This window comes from Enhydra lutris, unplaced genomic scaffold (assembly GCF_002288905.1).
Source record: "Enhydra lutris kenyoni isolate GAN:26980312 unplaced genomic scaffold, ASM228890v2 scaffoldscaffold19, whole genome shotgun sequence".
Taxonomy (NCBI): domain Eukaryota; kingdom Metazoa; phylum Chordata; class Mammalia; order Carnivora; family Mustelidae; genus Enhydra; species Enhydra lutris.
The window spans coordinates 31,309,800-31,326,801 of record NW_019154103.1 but is presented as its reverse complement, the minus strand read 5'-3'; the positions used below and the strand labels follow the sequence as shown (position 1 = coordinate 31,326,801).

The window sequence follows — 17,002 nt, the reverse complement described above, 5'->3', positions numbered from 1 at the left end:
AATAAATAAAATATAAAAAGAAATTTACATCAAATCTAGTAAAATTGCATTTTTTCATTTGATGGTGATAGAAACTTCAGTTATCTGGAAAATACACTTTTGTAGAATAGTTCATATCCTGACTACTAGATTAAAAAAAACTTACTATATTAAAATTCAAACACATTCTCAAGAAAGCTACATTTCAACTTCTGGTTTCAAGTTATTTATTAAACACTTATAAATAAATAGATAAATAGTACTCACATGTAATGCTTTGCTGTTACATGATCTCATGAAAGTCCAGATCACAGGTCACTATCTCAGAACCTGTCCCAACCACCTTCTATCACCCCAGCCTGGAGGTAAGACAGTAAAGACCAGCCTCTCCATACTGTCTTGGCCATGTTACATAAAAGCTGAATTTAATAGAAAGCTCTCTTTACTACTTTTCACTCCTCTGTTTTTACCTCTCTTCCCTATACCTTACTGTCATTCTCTTCTCTCCTGCTTAATCTTCCATTCATCTCTTTTCAACTCTTCATTCATTTAAACAAGTGTTTACTAAGCACATTATCAGGCACTGTGCTATACACTAGGGGTATAACAATAATCAAGTCTGGCCTCGGGAAACTTATATTCTAATAGAAGAAATATCAACTTTTTTTCTTCCAACCCTCTTTTTTCTTAATTCTCTTTGACTATTACTATTTACTTGCCATAGTTTTTTCTTAGTTCTTCTCACTGTACCATATGGTCCACTCCATCTTGAAATAAATACATAGTCCTACTAAACTGTAAGATGCAGCACGATGGCTTACTCTCCACAGTACATCCCTTACACTTAGCACAGTGTCTTACACATAGTACGTGCTTAACTCAGTTCTCCACGTCTTGTTAATCTAAAGAAACCCACATATGAAGCTTTTTTTGACAATTTCCTAAGCTTCTTTTGACAATTCCCTAACTCTCAAGATTGCCCTGATCCTATCATTCTGAATTATCTAGAAAATGAAACCAAAGAGCTACCGCAGTGTGGGAACAACATAATTTATGACTTTCACCCACTGACTAATTCTGGAACTAAACAGATATATAAACCACTAATGCAATGACTCAATGAAGGAAGCTTTAGTTCTATACACAGGAGTCACTAGTACAGGGCTAACTCCTTTCACGTAAAAGTTGTATCATCAAGCTAAACATTTTACCTTACCACCTCAGAAAAAGAGAAGTATTTGTGATTATAACTACATCTGTACTACATTTTGGAAAGCACCTTACTCTGATATAACGGAGAACAGGTCTAGAACCAGACATCCTCAGGTTCAGTATTTACTTAGCTTTTTTAAGCTTCTATTTCCTCTGCTAATAAAATGGAAGTCAATTTAAAACCCAACTTAAAGAATTCCTATGACTATGATGCATATTTTTTAAGTTCCTCTTACAGATTTTGATGCATAACATGTTCTCTATAAATGTAACTTTATATTATCAACCAATTTTATTAGTTTCATAAAAAAATTTTTTTCAGAGAAGTAACTTTAAATTTTTCCTTCTACCTTTTGAGAATATTTTATTAATGTTAGGTGCAAAAGAATAATGTTGCTCCCAAGGCAGAGGCAGAATTGAATATATTTTAAATAAAACTCAAGAATAGGTTATATTTTTATTATTTATACATTATTCCCAATTGAGGGCAAGTACAATAAAGGAATACTGCAAACACGCTACATGAAAAATAGAGAAGCCACTGACAATTAAAAGTTTTCCCTTCAAAACAATGTCATTTCCAACAAAGTGTGAAAATTTTCAGTTCCATGAGAAATTAATATAAACTTGTATATCTTTGTAATCCTTGGTCCAAGTAAAAGAGTAAGTATGCCTATGGGTGTGTGTGTGAGCACGCGCACACACACACACACACACATACATGTTGATTTGATGTGACTTAACAGTATTAATATCACCACAAATCTTAAAGGAAGCAAAAAATGAGAAATTCTATTATTGACCCCTTCATATTTTATCATTTGGACAAATTCAAGGGAAGACATTTGATTGTGGTAAACATCAGAGTTATCTTATTAATTACAGTACTGCCCTCTCTTTATTTGCTATTTTCACTCTGGAAAGGAAGAATGAGGTGAAAGCCAGAGTCCCCATCCACTGCTACAATGGACAAGTTTAAACTACTTTAGACCCCATTCATCACTGCCACTTCTAGCAAAGTATATTAAAATCCAAATCTGCTAATATTTTCTCTTCCTTTAGTAATCATTTAGTCTCCTGAAAATATCACTTTAGCTTTCAATGAGAAATTAAATTTGACGCTTTTTATATGCTAAATTATGTAAGTACATGTCAGCTCAATTATGAGAATGGGGTGACCTTATGATTTCTTTTCAAATTCCCGATTTGCGCTGTAACAACTTAAACTCAGAAAAAGAGAAACCTACCCCAGCTTACTAGATTCCGTAAAGGCCTAGAAGAGCTAACAATACTTCTGTTCCAGGTCTGTTCTGTTATCTAGAATTCACCACCTATAACACTTACCAATAAAGGCCAGAAGGCCCAAGGAAGAAAGAAAGGACACTAAAAGTAAGGAAAGAAGGAGATGAGAGGGAACAGAAAAACAGTATTAGTTGCCCTACTTTTTCCAGCTCCTGATCATGGCAAAAAATTGGTATGTCTTCTTGAGGCTTTAATTTTTGGATGCGTTAGCACAAACAAAGCATAATTAACCTTCACATAGTCTTCTTAAATTAAAAAAATAATAATAAGTCTTTGAAGTCAAAACTTTTTAATATTTCTAAATCTCTAAAGATCCCTGGTTGTAAATTCAAAGTGGAAAAGGGAAATGATTTAGAAGAATAGAGTTATATGGGGAAAATATTTTCTCTTCTTTACCACCATCCCCCTAAAAAAACAAACAAACAAACAAACAAAAAAACCTGGGGTGGGATGGATCCAGTGAAGAGGAAAATATTCTCATAATTACAGTTCATGTATAGATGACATAATACATGTCAGGATAGTTTGCAAATTTCAAAGCACTATTCACCATTGTTTGTACTCAAATATAATGTAACAGTTCAAATGGCTTATTCTTCACATTTTTATTTTTATTTTTTTTAAAGATTTTATTTATTTATTTGACAGAGAGAGAGAGAGCACAAGTAAGCAGAGCAGCAGGCAGAGGGAGAGAGAGAAGCAGGCTCTCTGCTGAGCAGGGAGCCCGATGCGGGACTCGTTCCCAGGACCCTGGAATCACGACCCAAGCCGAAGGTAGACGCTTAACCAACTGAGCAACCCAGGTGCCCTATTCTTCACATTTTTAAATTAAATATGTTACATTTAAATAATTGGATGCAAAACAGTTTAATGTCATGAGACTGCCTTAAAAAAACCTCATAGAACTGACATAAATACTTTACATTTACTGAATGCCAACCAGTTTTAAACACTTTATAAACAAGGACTTAAATCCACAACATTCTTATAACAATATTATTATCTCCATTTACACATGAGAAACTGAGGCACAGAGATTAAGGATCTTGTCCAAGGTCACAGAGCTTGTAAGTGGAAAAACATAGATCCTGAGTCCAGGAACTTAATAACTAATATCCTGTTTTAGTAATTTCATACCATAAAATTTATCTAATATATATGCTTCAACAAGTACACAAAGATAGAAACACAAAGCTGTTTATTGAAACACTGCTTGTAATCAGAATCACCAAAGGTCAATTCACTGCAATGCTAATAACACTTAACCTTCAGGCACCACACTTGCAAGATCTCAACCCAGACTCTGCACTCATTATCATATTTGTAAGTCACTACAGTTTTTTTTTAAAGATGCCCCCTACACACACACACGCCAATTTTATATGCTTCAGCCTCTACAAAACCTGTATCCACCCCTAACAACAGGAAAAAACTGGAAATAAATGCCCGTCTATAAATAACTACATTAAATAAATTTTATTACATGTAAGCAATAAAACACTGTACACTATTAATATTTCATATATATTAAGAAAAGAGGATAAGGCAAAAAAGTATGCATAGAATAAGCTCATTTAAGTCAAGAAAACAATTTATATGCATGGAAATGCTTATATATACATTCTGGAAAGATACATGAATTTTTTCCACCAATTAACACCAGAAGGTACAAATGGGGTCTATAAAAAGGAAAGCTTTGATTTTCACTGTACACCCTTTTGTAAGATTTTATGGATTTTATCATCTGCAGGTATTAGTTGGATAATTTTTAAAGACTTAATGTTATTTAAAGACACAAAAGCCAAAAACAATTGTAGAAAGTAACAAGTTTTCAGTACTTATACAGTAACTTTTCTATCCTCAAACCATTGGCCATCATTATCTAAATCTTAAAGCATTCTTGCAGAAATGTAATTTCCTTAAAAATTATACATTATAAACTTCCAATACTGTCACATTCTTGTGACATTTGGGTTAATTAAAAAAATAAATAAATAGAAAAGGGTTACACAGCTGCCTGAAGTAATTTTTCTGACAACTCTTTTTCTCTATGACTGCAATATAAATTGAAGAAATAAAACATTTCTTATGATCTCTTTCTTCAAATATAATTGTAGCAGCACAGCAATTTATGGGTGACCTTCTATACCATGACACAAATCTTTATTAGCTCTTCTCAAGATTAAACAGAAAATAGCTCTTAACCAACCAAACAAAGTTGTGAGCTTCTATTAAATGCATTTATCTCCTAAGACACAACCTCACCCACCCCAACCGAAAAATCCACCTGCCTTCTTCCATGTGATTTATGTGTCCCTTATCAATATATCCTTTTAACATGTCATCTGCCTTCTAATATTTTACATATTTCCAAATCTTTCCCAGTCACTCATTCAAAAAGTATTCCCCTGACATAACTGTAGTACATTTTCAACCAAAGACCAAACTTGAACTATGACTATAAATGAGAACAGCAAAAAACAAACTTGATAAAACAACAGTCCTGCTTAAAATATGAGAATACTGCATTATTTATCATTCTACTGACTGACAAGGTTGATTCAGTCTGATGAGTTAAATTGGTATCATTGCCTCCAACAGAAGTCAGTAAACATTTGTCTAGAAAATAAATATTTTAGGGTCTGCCACCAAGAGGCAAATCAAGGATATTATGTAGGTATTAACACAACAAAAGAGAAAACAAATATAAATATCTTACTGAAAATTTCAAAATATAATATTAATTGGGTACAATTCATTGTAAGACTAGTGTATCAATGAGAAGGATAGAAATCTTCCAAAGGAAATAATTTTTCCCTTCATTGGGGTTCAAAGTTAGTGCGCATCATAAAATCAACCATAAATGTTCATTTGTTAAAGCAGATATATAATGAGATTTCATGTATTTCATCTTTGAAAGGATCTTTTCACATAAATGGATACTAGCAATATACCATTAACAGTCATAAGCAGATGACTTTAAATAAGTATATTTACTGCTTAGAAGGCATTTATAAAATTATATTGCATGATTTTTAGCATGTCATTACATTGCAGACTCATCACTCCAGACTCCCACTCATAGGTGGGAACTCCTTAATTGCACAGTTGAATGGATTTTTGAAATGCCAAAATACTTGCACAGAGGTCCAAAACTCACTGCTAGAAATGTAGTTTGAGCATAGAAAATACATCAGCTATAAATTGGTGGGAATGGTAACCTTGCTTCATGTTTTAATGTTTGATGGCACAGGAAGTATATACAACAGCCTGCCAATACCTGGGATTCAAGAAATGTTAGTTGCCATCTAAATGACTTTACTACAATATAAATTCTGCATATAAGCACTGTACTATCTTGCAATTTTAGGTCGAATTCATTAGGAAAATATTCAAGTCTTTAGCACAAGCTAATTTTTCTGAAGCTTTTGGAATTCAATGTTGAATAATAGTAGTTGAGGGAAAATCTGATTATTTAGAAAAATTTCAGTCTTGGCTCTGACCTCAAAAAAAAAAAATCACAATAAAACTTTACTACTTCTAACTCATCAAAATCCTATGTAATAGGGCAAGTGAGGGTATTCAATTCCAGTTTTTGACAAAAATTCACAGACTGATGATGGTCAAGGCCATGAGAACAAATCAAAGTCATTACTGACATTATTAATTTGAGAACACAAGATTAGATTGGATATTTTTCCAAGAAGTACCTGCTTATGAAAAATACAATGAATAATCATACTAGGTAAACACCTAACATTTTCACAAGCTTTGTAAATTTGTTCAACTATGCCTCTTTCTGACTCACATATTTTTAACACCATCAGTTTTAACACATCTCAAGAGATACCACACTTCAGTTTGTACTGAATTAGTGTTTTCTCAACCTCTTTGAAAATATTCTTGTCTGTAGTTGAGCCACAAAGACTAGTCCTAGAGAGTAATTCTTCAGGCACTTCAGGCTTGCCATTGAGTCCTCAAACAAACAACGACTGAGCAGTTTTGATCGCACCTGCCGACTTATCAAGAGACAGGGAAAGCCACTTGAAATCATTTATTTTTTTAAATTAACTAACGATGTAGCTTCCAACCTTCTCAACTCTTCAAGGGAATGTTCTCACTGAAAGACTAATAGACATAAACAGGTTTATTTTGTCTAGACATATTTCCTATTTCCTTAGTTACCACAGTGAAACACTAATTAATTCACCACTAGTAAATGACTTTCCCTGTTTAGATAACAAATGAGCCACCCAGAAACTTATTTTGGTTGCGTCTTTATTTTCATATTTTTCTGAAGAAAGTCTGCTGTGATGAGGTATTCCATTTTAAATTTTATAATTTTCCTAACTAATGCTCTCCTGTGAGTTAGTGATACTGAAATGAGTATTTAGACTGACAATGCCAACATATATTATATCATTTTAGTACAGCCATAGTGTCACTACATAATAAACACAATACTGTGCCACTTAATTCAATAACAAAATAATACACACTCCACTATGTCTTATCTTGATAAGCACCACAGTAATATATATTGTATACCTGAAATGAATATAACACTTACATGTTAATTACAATGGAATTAAAATTTTAAAAAATTTTAAAAATTTTAAAAAGTGCAACATTCAAAATCTATACTCTTTTTTTGTTTTGACATACTAGGAATGGGCTGATAACAGAAAGTCATTCAAATGCTGTAACACAGCAATATGTGCAGCACTCAAAATGCTACTGAGTTCGAATGGTGTCACTGTGGTCTGTAGTACACCAAGCATGTGTGTGAAGTGAGGAGAACACCATATATGGTCTCTGTCACAAATGCTCAACTCTGTCATTGTAACAATGGTAATAGATAAATGAATGAGCATGGCAGTGTTCTAATAATCCTTTATGTTCTTGTTTAAGCTTCACATAATCATTATGTGTCACAAAATATGTTTCCACTGATTTTTTTTAAACATTTAAAAATGTAAACAGTATTTTTAGCTCATAGACAGCATAAAAATAAGTAGCAAGCTGGATATGGCCCACAGCCCATAGTTTGCTAATTCATATCCCATAAAATCCAAAAGAATTACTTTTCCACATAATTACCATTCTTCAATTAAGAGATCTTATCTAGGGGTGCCTGGGTGGCTCATCAGTTAAGCATCTGCCTTTTTGGCTCAAGTCATGATCCCAGGGTCCTGGGATCAAGCTTCCCCTCCTTACCCCACATCAGACTCCCCTCTGAAGTCTGAAAGCCTGCTTCTCCCTCTTCTCCCTGCTTGTGTTCTTTGTTGCTATCTCTCTCTCTCAAAGAAAGAAAGAAAGAAAGAAAGAAAGAAAGAAAGAAAGAAAGAAAATATTTAAAAGAGAGAGAGAAAGATCTTAGTTATATCCCATTATAAAAGCGAACCACATTCTGACTTTTAATTTTTAAAAAATGTACTAGGAAACACAGGCTTGAGGTTGGGCTTTAGTTAGAACACAAGACTATTTGGGGCACCTGGGTGGCTCAGTGGGTTAAAGCCTCTGCCTTCGGCTCAGGTCATGATCTCAGGGTCCTGGGATCGAGCCTCGCATCATTGGGCTCTCTGCTCAGCGGGGAGCCTGCTTCCCCTTTTTTCTCTGTCTGCCTCTCTGCCTACTTGTGATCTCTCTCTCTCTCTCTGTCAAATAAATAAATAAAATCTTTGAAAAAAAAAAAAGAATACAAGACTATTTAACACAATCTTTTAGAATTCAAATATATGTACTACTGATAGGGAGAATAACTTATAATAAAAGAAACCTCATTTCAAACCAGAAAACTGAGTCAAAAAAGACCTAAGTAGTACCATAACGCCTCATCATTTTATTAAAATTAACCAAAATTCCTCTTTGGGCAGACATGTTAATGTTCACCTTGTTTTGAAATAACTCGGTATCTTTAATTTGCCTTAATTAAACTACTGATGTGCTTGTTCAGAATTCCATTTACCCTGCTTTAAGTTTGCCACAGATTGCAGATGGATGCCTCATCTATCCCAAATGCCAAAACTAATGTAATAAATACTTACATATATTTTTTTCTAATGTTCAAAAATTTATAGACCTGTCCTCTTCAAGTTATTCTGATGAGCTAAAATTACTGAGTCCCAAATTATTCAATTAAATAGTGATTAGATGAGGAAATATTTGCATATATCATCTTAATAAATGGATAATTAAAATCAATATAGTTTCTTTTCTAGCATTTCGCAAAGAAGAGTGATTCAAAACAGAGGCAGATGAGGAAAGGGTGATGAAGGGGAAGAAAACAGGCTGTAGATCACAGAGACAAAGAAAACAACCTTAGATTGCAGCTTGAAGGTAATACAGCTAAAATGGATGTGTGATGGGAAGTGTACGATTTCAGGTGTCCAGTGCTAGAAATTCCTGGAGGCTGAGGAAGCGGCCCTCTACCACATCATGATCTACTTGCAAAAAAATTTCCCATAAGTAGGAAATAAACAATCTTACAAATACATGAGTTGAAGTCTCTATATACCACACCTTTATCAATGTAGCTGATACAAATTATGAGAATATGATAAAATGCTTCATTTTTAGAATGCACATATTTAGATAGGTAAATGCAGTAACTTTGCCATTTACTATTATTACAACATTAGATTTCCAACAAGCCTCCTTTTGGGTATGAATAATAGTTATGTAATAATGTCAGAACCTCTTACATGTAGCTGAGAAAACTCTACATGACACCATAAGTGGGAAACAAGAATAGAAATTATTAAATATATGAATAAATTTCTGCTAATAAAAATGACAATTTGTATGTTACATTTGGAAATCTAAAAAAAAAAAAGCCCCCTCCAAATTAAAAGATGTCTTTTTATGAATAGCAAAGTGAAAAATATAACCTTAGGGAAAGAGATCTACTTGAACTTCAAATACCTTACAATTTAACACTGACCCAGAAGTATGGCAGAAGAGGAGAAAATACAAAGAGTCAAAAAGGAATCCAGTTAGACTATAAAAATGCTACTTTTAATCCAATGACACAATACAACTTGAGGAATATAAATCTGTCAGAAAAGTTTAACAAAAAGATATTCTTTAAATATGAAAGATACATATTCAAACAGAGCAACAGTCCTTAATCATTTTGGGTGGTAAAGCCCTCTGAAAACTTGCAGGAACCCGCCCGCAGAGAGTAACACACACATTTCTACACACAATTTTACTGGGTTTATGGCACAGAGTTTCAATACTGCCTACACAATAAAGTCACCTGGAAAGCTTACCAAAAATCCCAATGCCTAGACCCTCCCCTACAAAATCTGATTTAATTGGTTTGGGTGAGGTCCCAGGCAGCATTTTTTAAAGCTCCTTCAGTGATCCTAACATAAAGCCAGAGATGATGACATCCACTATTCAAAAACTTCCTGAAATCTCTCCATAAAACCCTCTTCATTCACTTGCTCATTCAACAAAGATGTTAATTAATCATCTGCAACCTCTGGCATTTAGCCAAAAATTCTGAAGAGTCCTAGAGAAATGTAGTCCAGTTCTTTCTGTTTCACAGTCACCACGAATCAGCAGTCTGGCAGTCTGCCAGTATGACTTGCATTATTAGAAAAATTCTCCAGGAGTCAAATACTAATGATTCTCACTTCCAAACTAATGTAACCTTTCATAAAGGAAGGTCACCAGATCACTGAAACAAACATAGAGGAAATGCAAAATGAACACAGTTTTGAAGTTTTCCTCTACTATCTCTTATTACAGCTCTTAAATGGGCTCAGGAAAAATGTAGAACATGGGGAGGCACGGGCAATAAAACATTGGCATTTTCAAATAACACTTTTGAGAGTGTTCTATTCTAAAACTATACAGAGCACTGTGATTCAGGAACAAGTGTTTAGTGAAAGGATAAGTGACGCAATGGGAGGAAAAGCAAATAGCTAATATTCTGAAAAGTCGTGCCACAATAAAATTGCAAAGATTAGAGAAATAAAACTACATTTACTTAAAATTATTATAAACACTGGCCCCAACAAGCTTTCCTACTTACCTCATCTACTCATCCCCATTCCAACATATGATCTACATATATACAAATACATATATGTACTATTTTTTATTAACAGACTCATTCTATAAATATTACTGTATAACTTGCTATTTATCATATACTTTGGAGATCTTCCCATAAAAGCATATATAAATATATACATATATATGTGTATGCTTGTGTGTGTATATATATATGTATATATATATAAATAAAGATACCTTACTCTATTTAAAACCTGCATAATCTGGAAAATTCTAGCTATAGTATTATGTATATATCATAATTCAACCGATCCCTTATTGATGAATATTTAGGGAGTTTCCAGTGTTTTGCCAAAACAAAAGGACTGTTTTAAGACCTTTATAGTCCTTAGCCTCTATTCAAATTAATGTCATATATACTAAAATGTGGTTTCTCAGAAATCCACATTCATATGCAGATATTAAAATCCATATTGTACACCTGAAACTAATACAACACTGTATGTTAACCAAAAGAAAAAAAAAAGAAAATCTAACCTATGAATTTTGAAATATTTTTGTGTTTACCAAATTTAATAATTAATGAAAGTGACATAATATACCTTGTAACATAGTTTTCTTTTCATATTTAGTAACTAACAAAAAAGTATTTCCAAAAGCTCATGAAAAACTAAGCATCGTGCTTGGGAGTCCACCCCAAGCAGTAATTAGAATAAACAACAAAGCCAGTACCTAGAACTTGCTGTGTGCCAGGGACTATTCTAAGTATTCTACATTTATTCATGCATGTAATCTTTACAACAACACTATGAGTTGGGGGCCATTATTATCACCATTTTATATTTGAGGAAAACAACACATATAGGGACTAAGTAATCTGTCCAGTTTCACAGAGGTAATGTCATACTGTCAAGATTCAGAATCAGGCAATGCACCATGTTACACTTAGACCTATATCCTTGTTTACCTATATAGGTTAAGTTCTAGAAGTAAAATTTCCAACTCAAAACATATGAGCAAGTCCAATTTGATGTATGTTGCAAAATTATCCTCCAAAAAGCTTACACTAATTTATCTTTCTGCCAAGACTTTATAAGAAGGCTTATTTCTCCATACCCTCCATAACAGTGTGTATTATCAAATTATTTAGTTCTTGCCAATCTGGGAGATGGAACAGCTGCCTTTTTAAAAACAGATTATTTCTTTATTGTCACAGGACTATTGGTCATTTATATTTATTTTTCCAAAGCTATCTATCTGTTCATCTGTTTGATTTCTTTATTTCTATTGGACATAATACTTCAACACATTCAACAACAAAATTAATAAATTAATGCCTCAAGAAAGAAATTAGTTCAACTTCAAAGCACTAATGTTATGGTAAAAAGACTTTGCATATTAAATATATACATATGTGTGTATATATACACATATTTTGTGGATTTACCTTAGATTATTTTAACAGTGCCAATAAACACATTGAATAATTCATTCTTGGAATAAAATTCTTGAGGAAAACCTGCTCTTAAACTCGTATCCTGATTTAAACACTGCTCAGTGAAATGTAGCTGAAGTTTTGTCTCAATAAGATGTAAGCAACTGAATCTTCTATCACATTATCAAAGATTTATTATCCTTAATTTATGACATTTTTTTCACTGCTTCATCACCATAATTAAGAAATAATGATTTATGTGCATAACTAGTTTTATTCTCATTATACTCTGGAAAGCAATAAAACAAATTATTCTTTGGTCACAAAATCTCTTATTTTACATAAGCTTTTAACAGGTAGCTATTTTTAATTTTGCCATATTACACTCCAATATTTTTATACTCATTCTTTCTTGGTGTTTATTAAAATAAATTGACCAATTTTAGCATAAATACCTTGAAGGTATTAACCCTTGCAACCTTAAATATACAGTAAATATATTTTGATGAATAAATGAATAAATTACTTGGGAACAACATAATGATCAAAAAAACCCAGGAGTAATTTATGCCATATTCCTTCACCTAGCAGCACAGGAATAGAAAAATAAAATTTGTCACTGCACAAGAACTGAGAAACTCTACTATCCATTTCGTGCCATAAATCTACCCCTATCGTTATTCTTGACCTTGGCACTGTTGACATTTTCACCAGATAACTCTCTGTTACAGATGACTGTCCTATGCACTGTAGGATACTGAGCGGCATCCGTGGCCTCTACCCATTAGTTACCAGCAGCACCTTCCCATGTGACAAACAAAAATATCTCCAGATATGGTCAAATGTTCCTTGGGGACAAAATGACTCAGGGTAAGGATCACTGGTTTAAAGATGGCTAACACTGCAAGTACATATCTAAAACCAAAGTGAGACTCCCGTGAAGGACTTCAAAATTTGGGAACAGCTTCAAGAATCCCAATATGGTTGCTAGAAAAACCTCCCTAATTCAGTATACTCCCATGCCTCCCTTCCACTCAATAGCCAATCCACCATAACTTTTAAGCCTTCAGGTGATTCAACAAGTATTTGTTAGTTTCTTCCATTCCACTTGCTCAACTTTAAAGTTTTTAACCCCTTTCCAAGAACTAGTTGCAGGATCCGACCCACTCAGTTATTCATCTATAACACCACAATATTACTGAACAATAGAAAGGAGATTGTTAAGTTATATTAGATGGGGACTTCTGGCTGAGTCTTTTGAGGTAAAGTGCCAACAAGGCAGATGATATTATGTATCCAATATTGAAGACAAATGAGTACATAATCATTCCTAGCTGTGGTTCTGATCCAGAAGACAAGTGTATACAGTGCTTATTAATAAATGTTTCTTTCTGTTGTTCCTAAAAAAATTATTAATGGATGAGTTAAATATTTATTTATTTGAAAGAGACAAAGTGAGAGCATGAGCCAGGGGAGGTGCCGAGGGAGAAGCAGGCTTCCTGCTGGGCAGGACCCTGGAATCATGACCAGAGCTAAAGTCAGATGCTTAAACCACTGAGCCACCCAGAGACCCGTGAGTTAAATATTTACAAGTAGAATGCCTTAACTATGTTTTGTTTTTTCTTTTCTTTCCTTTCCTTTCCTTTTCTTTTTTTTTCTTTTTTAAAGATTTCATCTATTTATCTGACAGAGAGGGAGTACCAGCAGGGGAAGCTGCAGCAGGCAGAGGGAAAGGGAGAATGAGCACTCCCCCATGGGGCTGAGATCAAGACCTGAGTGGAAGACAGATGCTTAACCTACTAAACCACCCAGTACCCCCATTAACTCTCTTTTCTAAATTTAAAAATATACTATTGGTAGCCTCTAATACTTGAAAAGGACTGAAAAACACATTAAGATTTCTCAAAACTCCTTTAAACTATTAGGCAACAATAACAAGGTGAAGAACTAATTTATTTAAAAGCCTGTAACAGAAGACATCCCTGCTCACAGAGAAAAGAATTCAAAGTCAACTTTTTACACTAAACACTTCTGACACCTGAGTCTCTTCTTTATCACTCAATGTTCTCATTTCCAAAATGGTTCTGCCAAAAAGTTTTGAGCATTGAATAGGAAAGAGGAAAGAAGGAAGGAAGGAAGGAAGGAAGCAAGCAAGCAAGGATCGATGTTAGTTAGTTAGTTTTGAAAAGCATGAACCAGTATTCCAATATAAGTAACTGGGCAAGTGACTATAACATCACACAGAAATTTGATTTTCAGAATCACCAAAATTAGTGATCACAATGACTGAAGTTAATATATTTTTCAAAACATTTCTTTCTGACCAAGCAACAATCAATTCATTTTTAATTTACTTTTCATTACTTGCAAAAAATGAATTTTAAATCTGATAAAGTACAACTATAAACAATAATACTAATTTTTTAAACTATTCAGATTTTCTAAATACTTACATTACTTGCAAACTTTCTGCTGTTAAATTATTCCACATAATTTCATTTGCCTGAAGATTTTCATTTTCTTCTAGTAAGGAAGTATCAAATTCAATTTCTTGCTCTTTAGCAGCCGTTGTTCTAATAAAGCATGCCAAATAATTTTGATCAATATGACAATACTATCATAATATATCTTAGTGCACACCAAAGGCAGAGTATTTGTTACCCAAAATTATGTTCACAAAATAGAGTAAATACAAATAGAATAAATCATATTAAACCCCAGACACTAAGATCTAGTCACATAATTTCAGCCTTAATTTCATTTGTGGAATATGGATATTAACCTGTTTTATTCCTGTCATAATAGTAATGAGTATACATGGATAAATAATTGATACATCATAAATTTAACATACATATAAAGTCAATATTATCATTATGCAAATGTTGAAAAAATACATAATTTCATGAATTAAATACAGGTTTAAGCAATGATACAGTAACAACTGACAAATTTTAAATTTAAAAAAAACAAAGATAATTATATAAATTAGTTATCACTGAGAAAGAACTTTGAAAATAATTAAAAGCAGATAGAGTAATCAGTAATATCATATGTCCTAACAAGCTCTTCAATATCTTATTTTAATTTAGTTAAATACTATGTAGTAGAAAGGAAAATAATACTGTCACAAATACTGAAAGAAGAATGAAAATATTATACATACCTGTGAACATCTATGAAATTATTATATTCTGTGCTAGGGTCTATCTGTTCAACTGACATTTGAATCTCTTTATGGACATTCACTATTTCCTCTGTAACAAGACTGGTTATCTGGCTGTATTCATCAAATATGCCTTTTCTGAAAACAAAAATAAAATTTTACAACATTTTTAAGTCTTCAAAGGAAACACAGGCCCAAAAAAGATTCAGAACAATAAACATAAGAAATGTAATACCAACATTTATAGATGGTGATTTTATGCACCACCTTATATCATATACCTGGATAGTTAAGGGATTATACAAAGGCAGAGATTAACAATTTATGTTTGATATAACATAATAACTGCAAATGATCTAGAATAAGGCACTACCTTTTCCAACACATATTTCACATATCCAAAATATAAGGTCAGGTTGATCATTTTCTATTTCTAAAGAGTGTCATAGAAATGCTCAAGTCCATCACATGGAACTGTGGATCAGCTCCTGTCTCTTTAATGTTTCTCTCCAGTGGCTGCTTCTTCCTCAAATATCTGACCTCTTGGTTTTCTCTTGCTCCTAGGCCCCTGCTCTTTCCTGTATACTTAATTACAGAGTTCAACTCATTCTATATACCTTCAATGACATCTAGAGCTCTTCTCCTGACCTCTAGTCAGTATGAAAAATGTCACAAAACACATTAGCTTTATCTATTGAATACAAAAGAAAAACTACTCTATAGCAAAGACCTGATCCCAATTTAAGAATGCTATGCTGTAAAAATATACCACTGGTCAAAAGTGGCCTCAACAAGTGTGGACAGACAGGTTTATCTTGCCTTTTCCCAAATAAATAAAAGGCATAGTTTGCTTTTCTTTTCTAAAATCATCACTCATAAAAAAATTATTACTTACAAAATCTCTTATTCAGTGTTCTCCCAATAGCCAAATACTCTTTGGGGTTTTAAAAAAAAAAAAAAAAAAAGATTCAAACTGCTCAGGCAATGCGAATTTGAAATGATTACAGAAATCACCCGACAAAATTTAAAGAAAAGGGGAAGGCAGAGGAAATTTAAAACAGATTTAGTAAACATCCTCGGGGTTCTGACCACAAAAGTGAAAGTACTGAATGATATGAATGTAAATGACCCTATCTAGATAACTCTCATAAAGCAATACCATAATACGATGTGGAGATGATTATTAATATCCACCTTTAGGACAAATGGAATTTTAAAAAACAAATTCTAATGTTGTTATGTGAATGTGACATGGAACTCAATTTCAGTGATATTATCATGCTTGAATATTTTAAATGCTGGAACTAAAATAATTTATTGTTAAAGATAATACGCTATAGGAAACTACTATGTCTCAAAAAGACATCTAGGGATGATGAAGATGCCATTACTGAAGATTCATGTGAAGAGTTTGAAAAAATAATGACTCATGAAATGAAAGTAGGAAAGGAAGTATTTCTGAATCAAACTATATAATTTAAAGTAGACATAACTATAGGGTGCCTGGGTGGCTCAGTCCGTTAAACATATGACTCTTGATTTCATATAAACATATGACTCTTGATTTCATATAAACATATGACTCTTGATTGCAGGGTCCTGAGAGGCAGCCCGGAGTGGGGCTCAGCAGGGAGTCTACTTGAGACTCTGTCTCTTCCCCCTCAGCCCCTCCCCCCTCACCTACTCAAGCAAGCTCTCTCTAAAATAAATCTTTAAAAATTTAATAAAAAAATAAAGCATACATACATAAATTTGTACATTAAATATTTGAAGGAGATATTTTATAATACCATTAAAAGCTTACATACTCAAGTCAACTAAAACTTTCTTATCTTTTTACTGGGAAAATGGGAGATCACCTAAACCAGCTAATAAAGCAG

The 17,002-nt window shown here is 33.1% G+C and overlaps 1 protein-coding gene across 1 annotated transcript in view; it reads right to left on the bottom strand.

The window, feature by feature from the left end:
- The window catches only part of LOC111148291 (FER tyrosine kinase), a 468,603-nt gene that overhangs the window by 346,991 nt on the left and 104,610 nt on the right, over positions 1-17,002 (bottom strand). Inside the window, exons 7-8 of the mRNA XM_022504772.1 lie at positions 15,123-15,260; positions 14,410-14,529 (exon numbers count right to left, since the gene is read on the bottom strand). Of these exons, the coding sequence (XP_022360480.1) occupies positions 14,410-14,529; positions 15,123-15,260 (258 nt within the window). The remainder of the gene's footprint in view (positions 1-14,409; positions 14,530-15,122; positions 15,261-17,002) is intronic.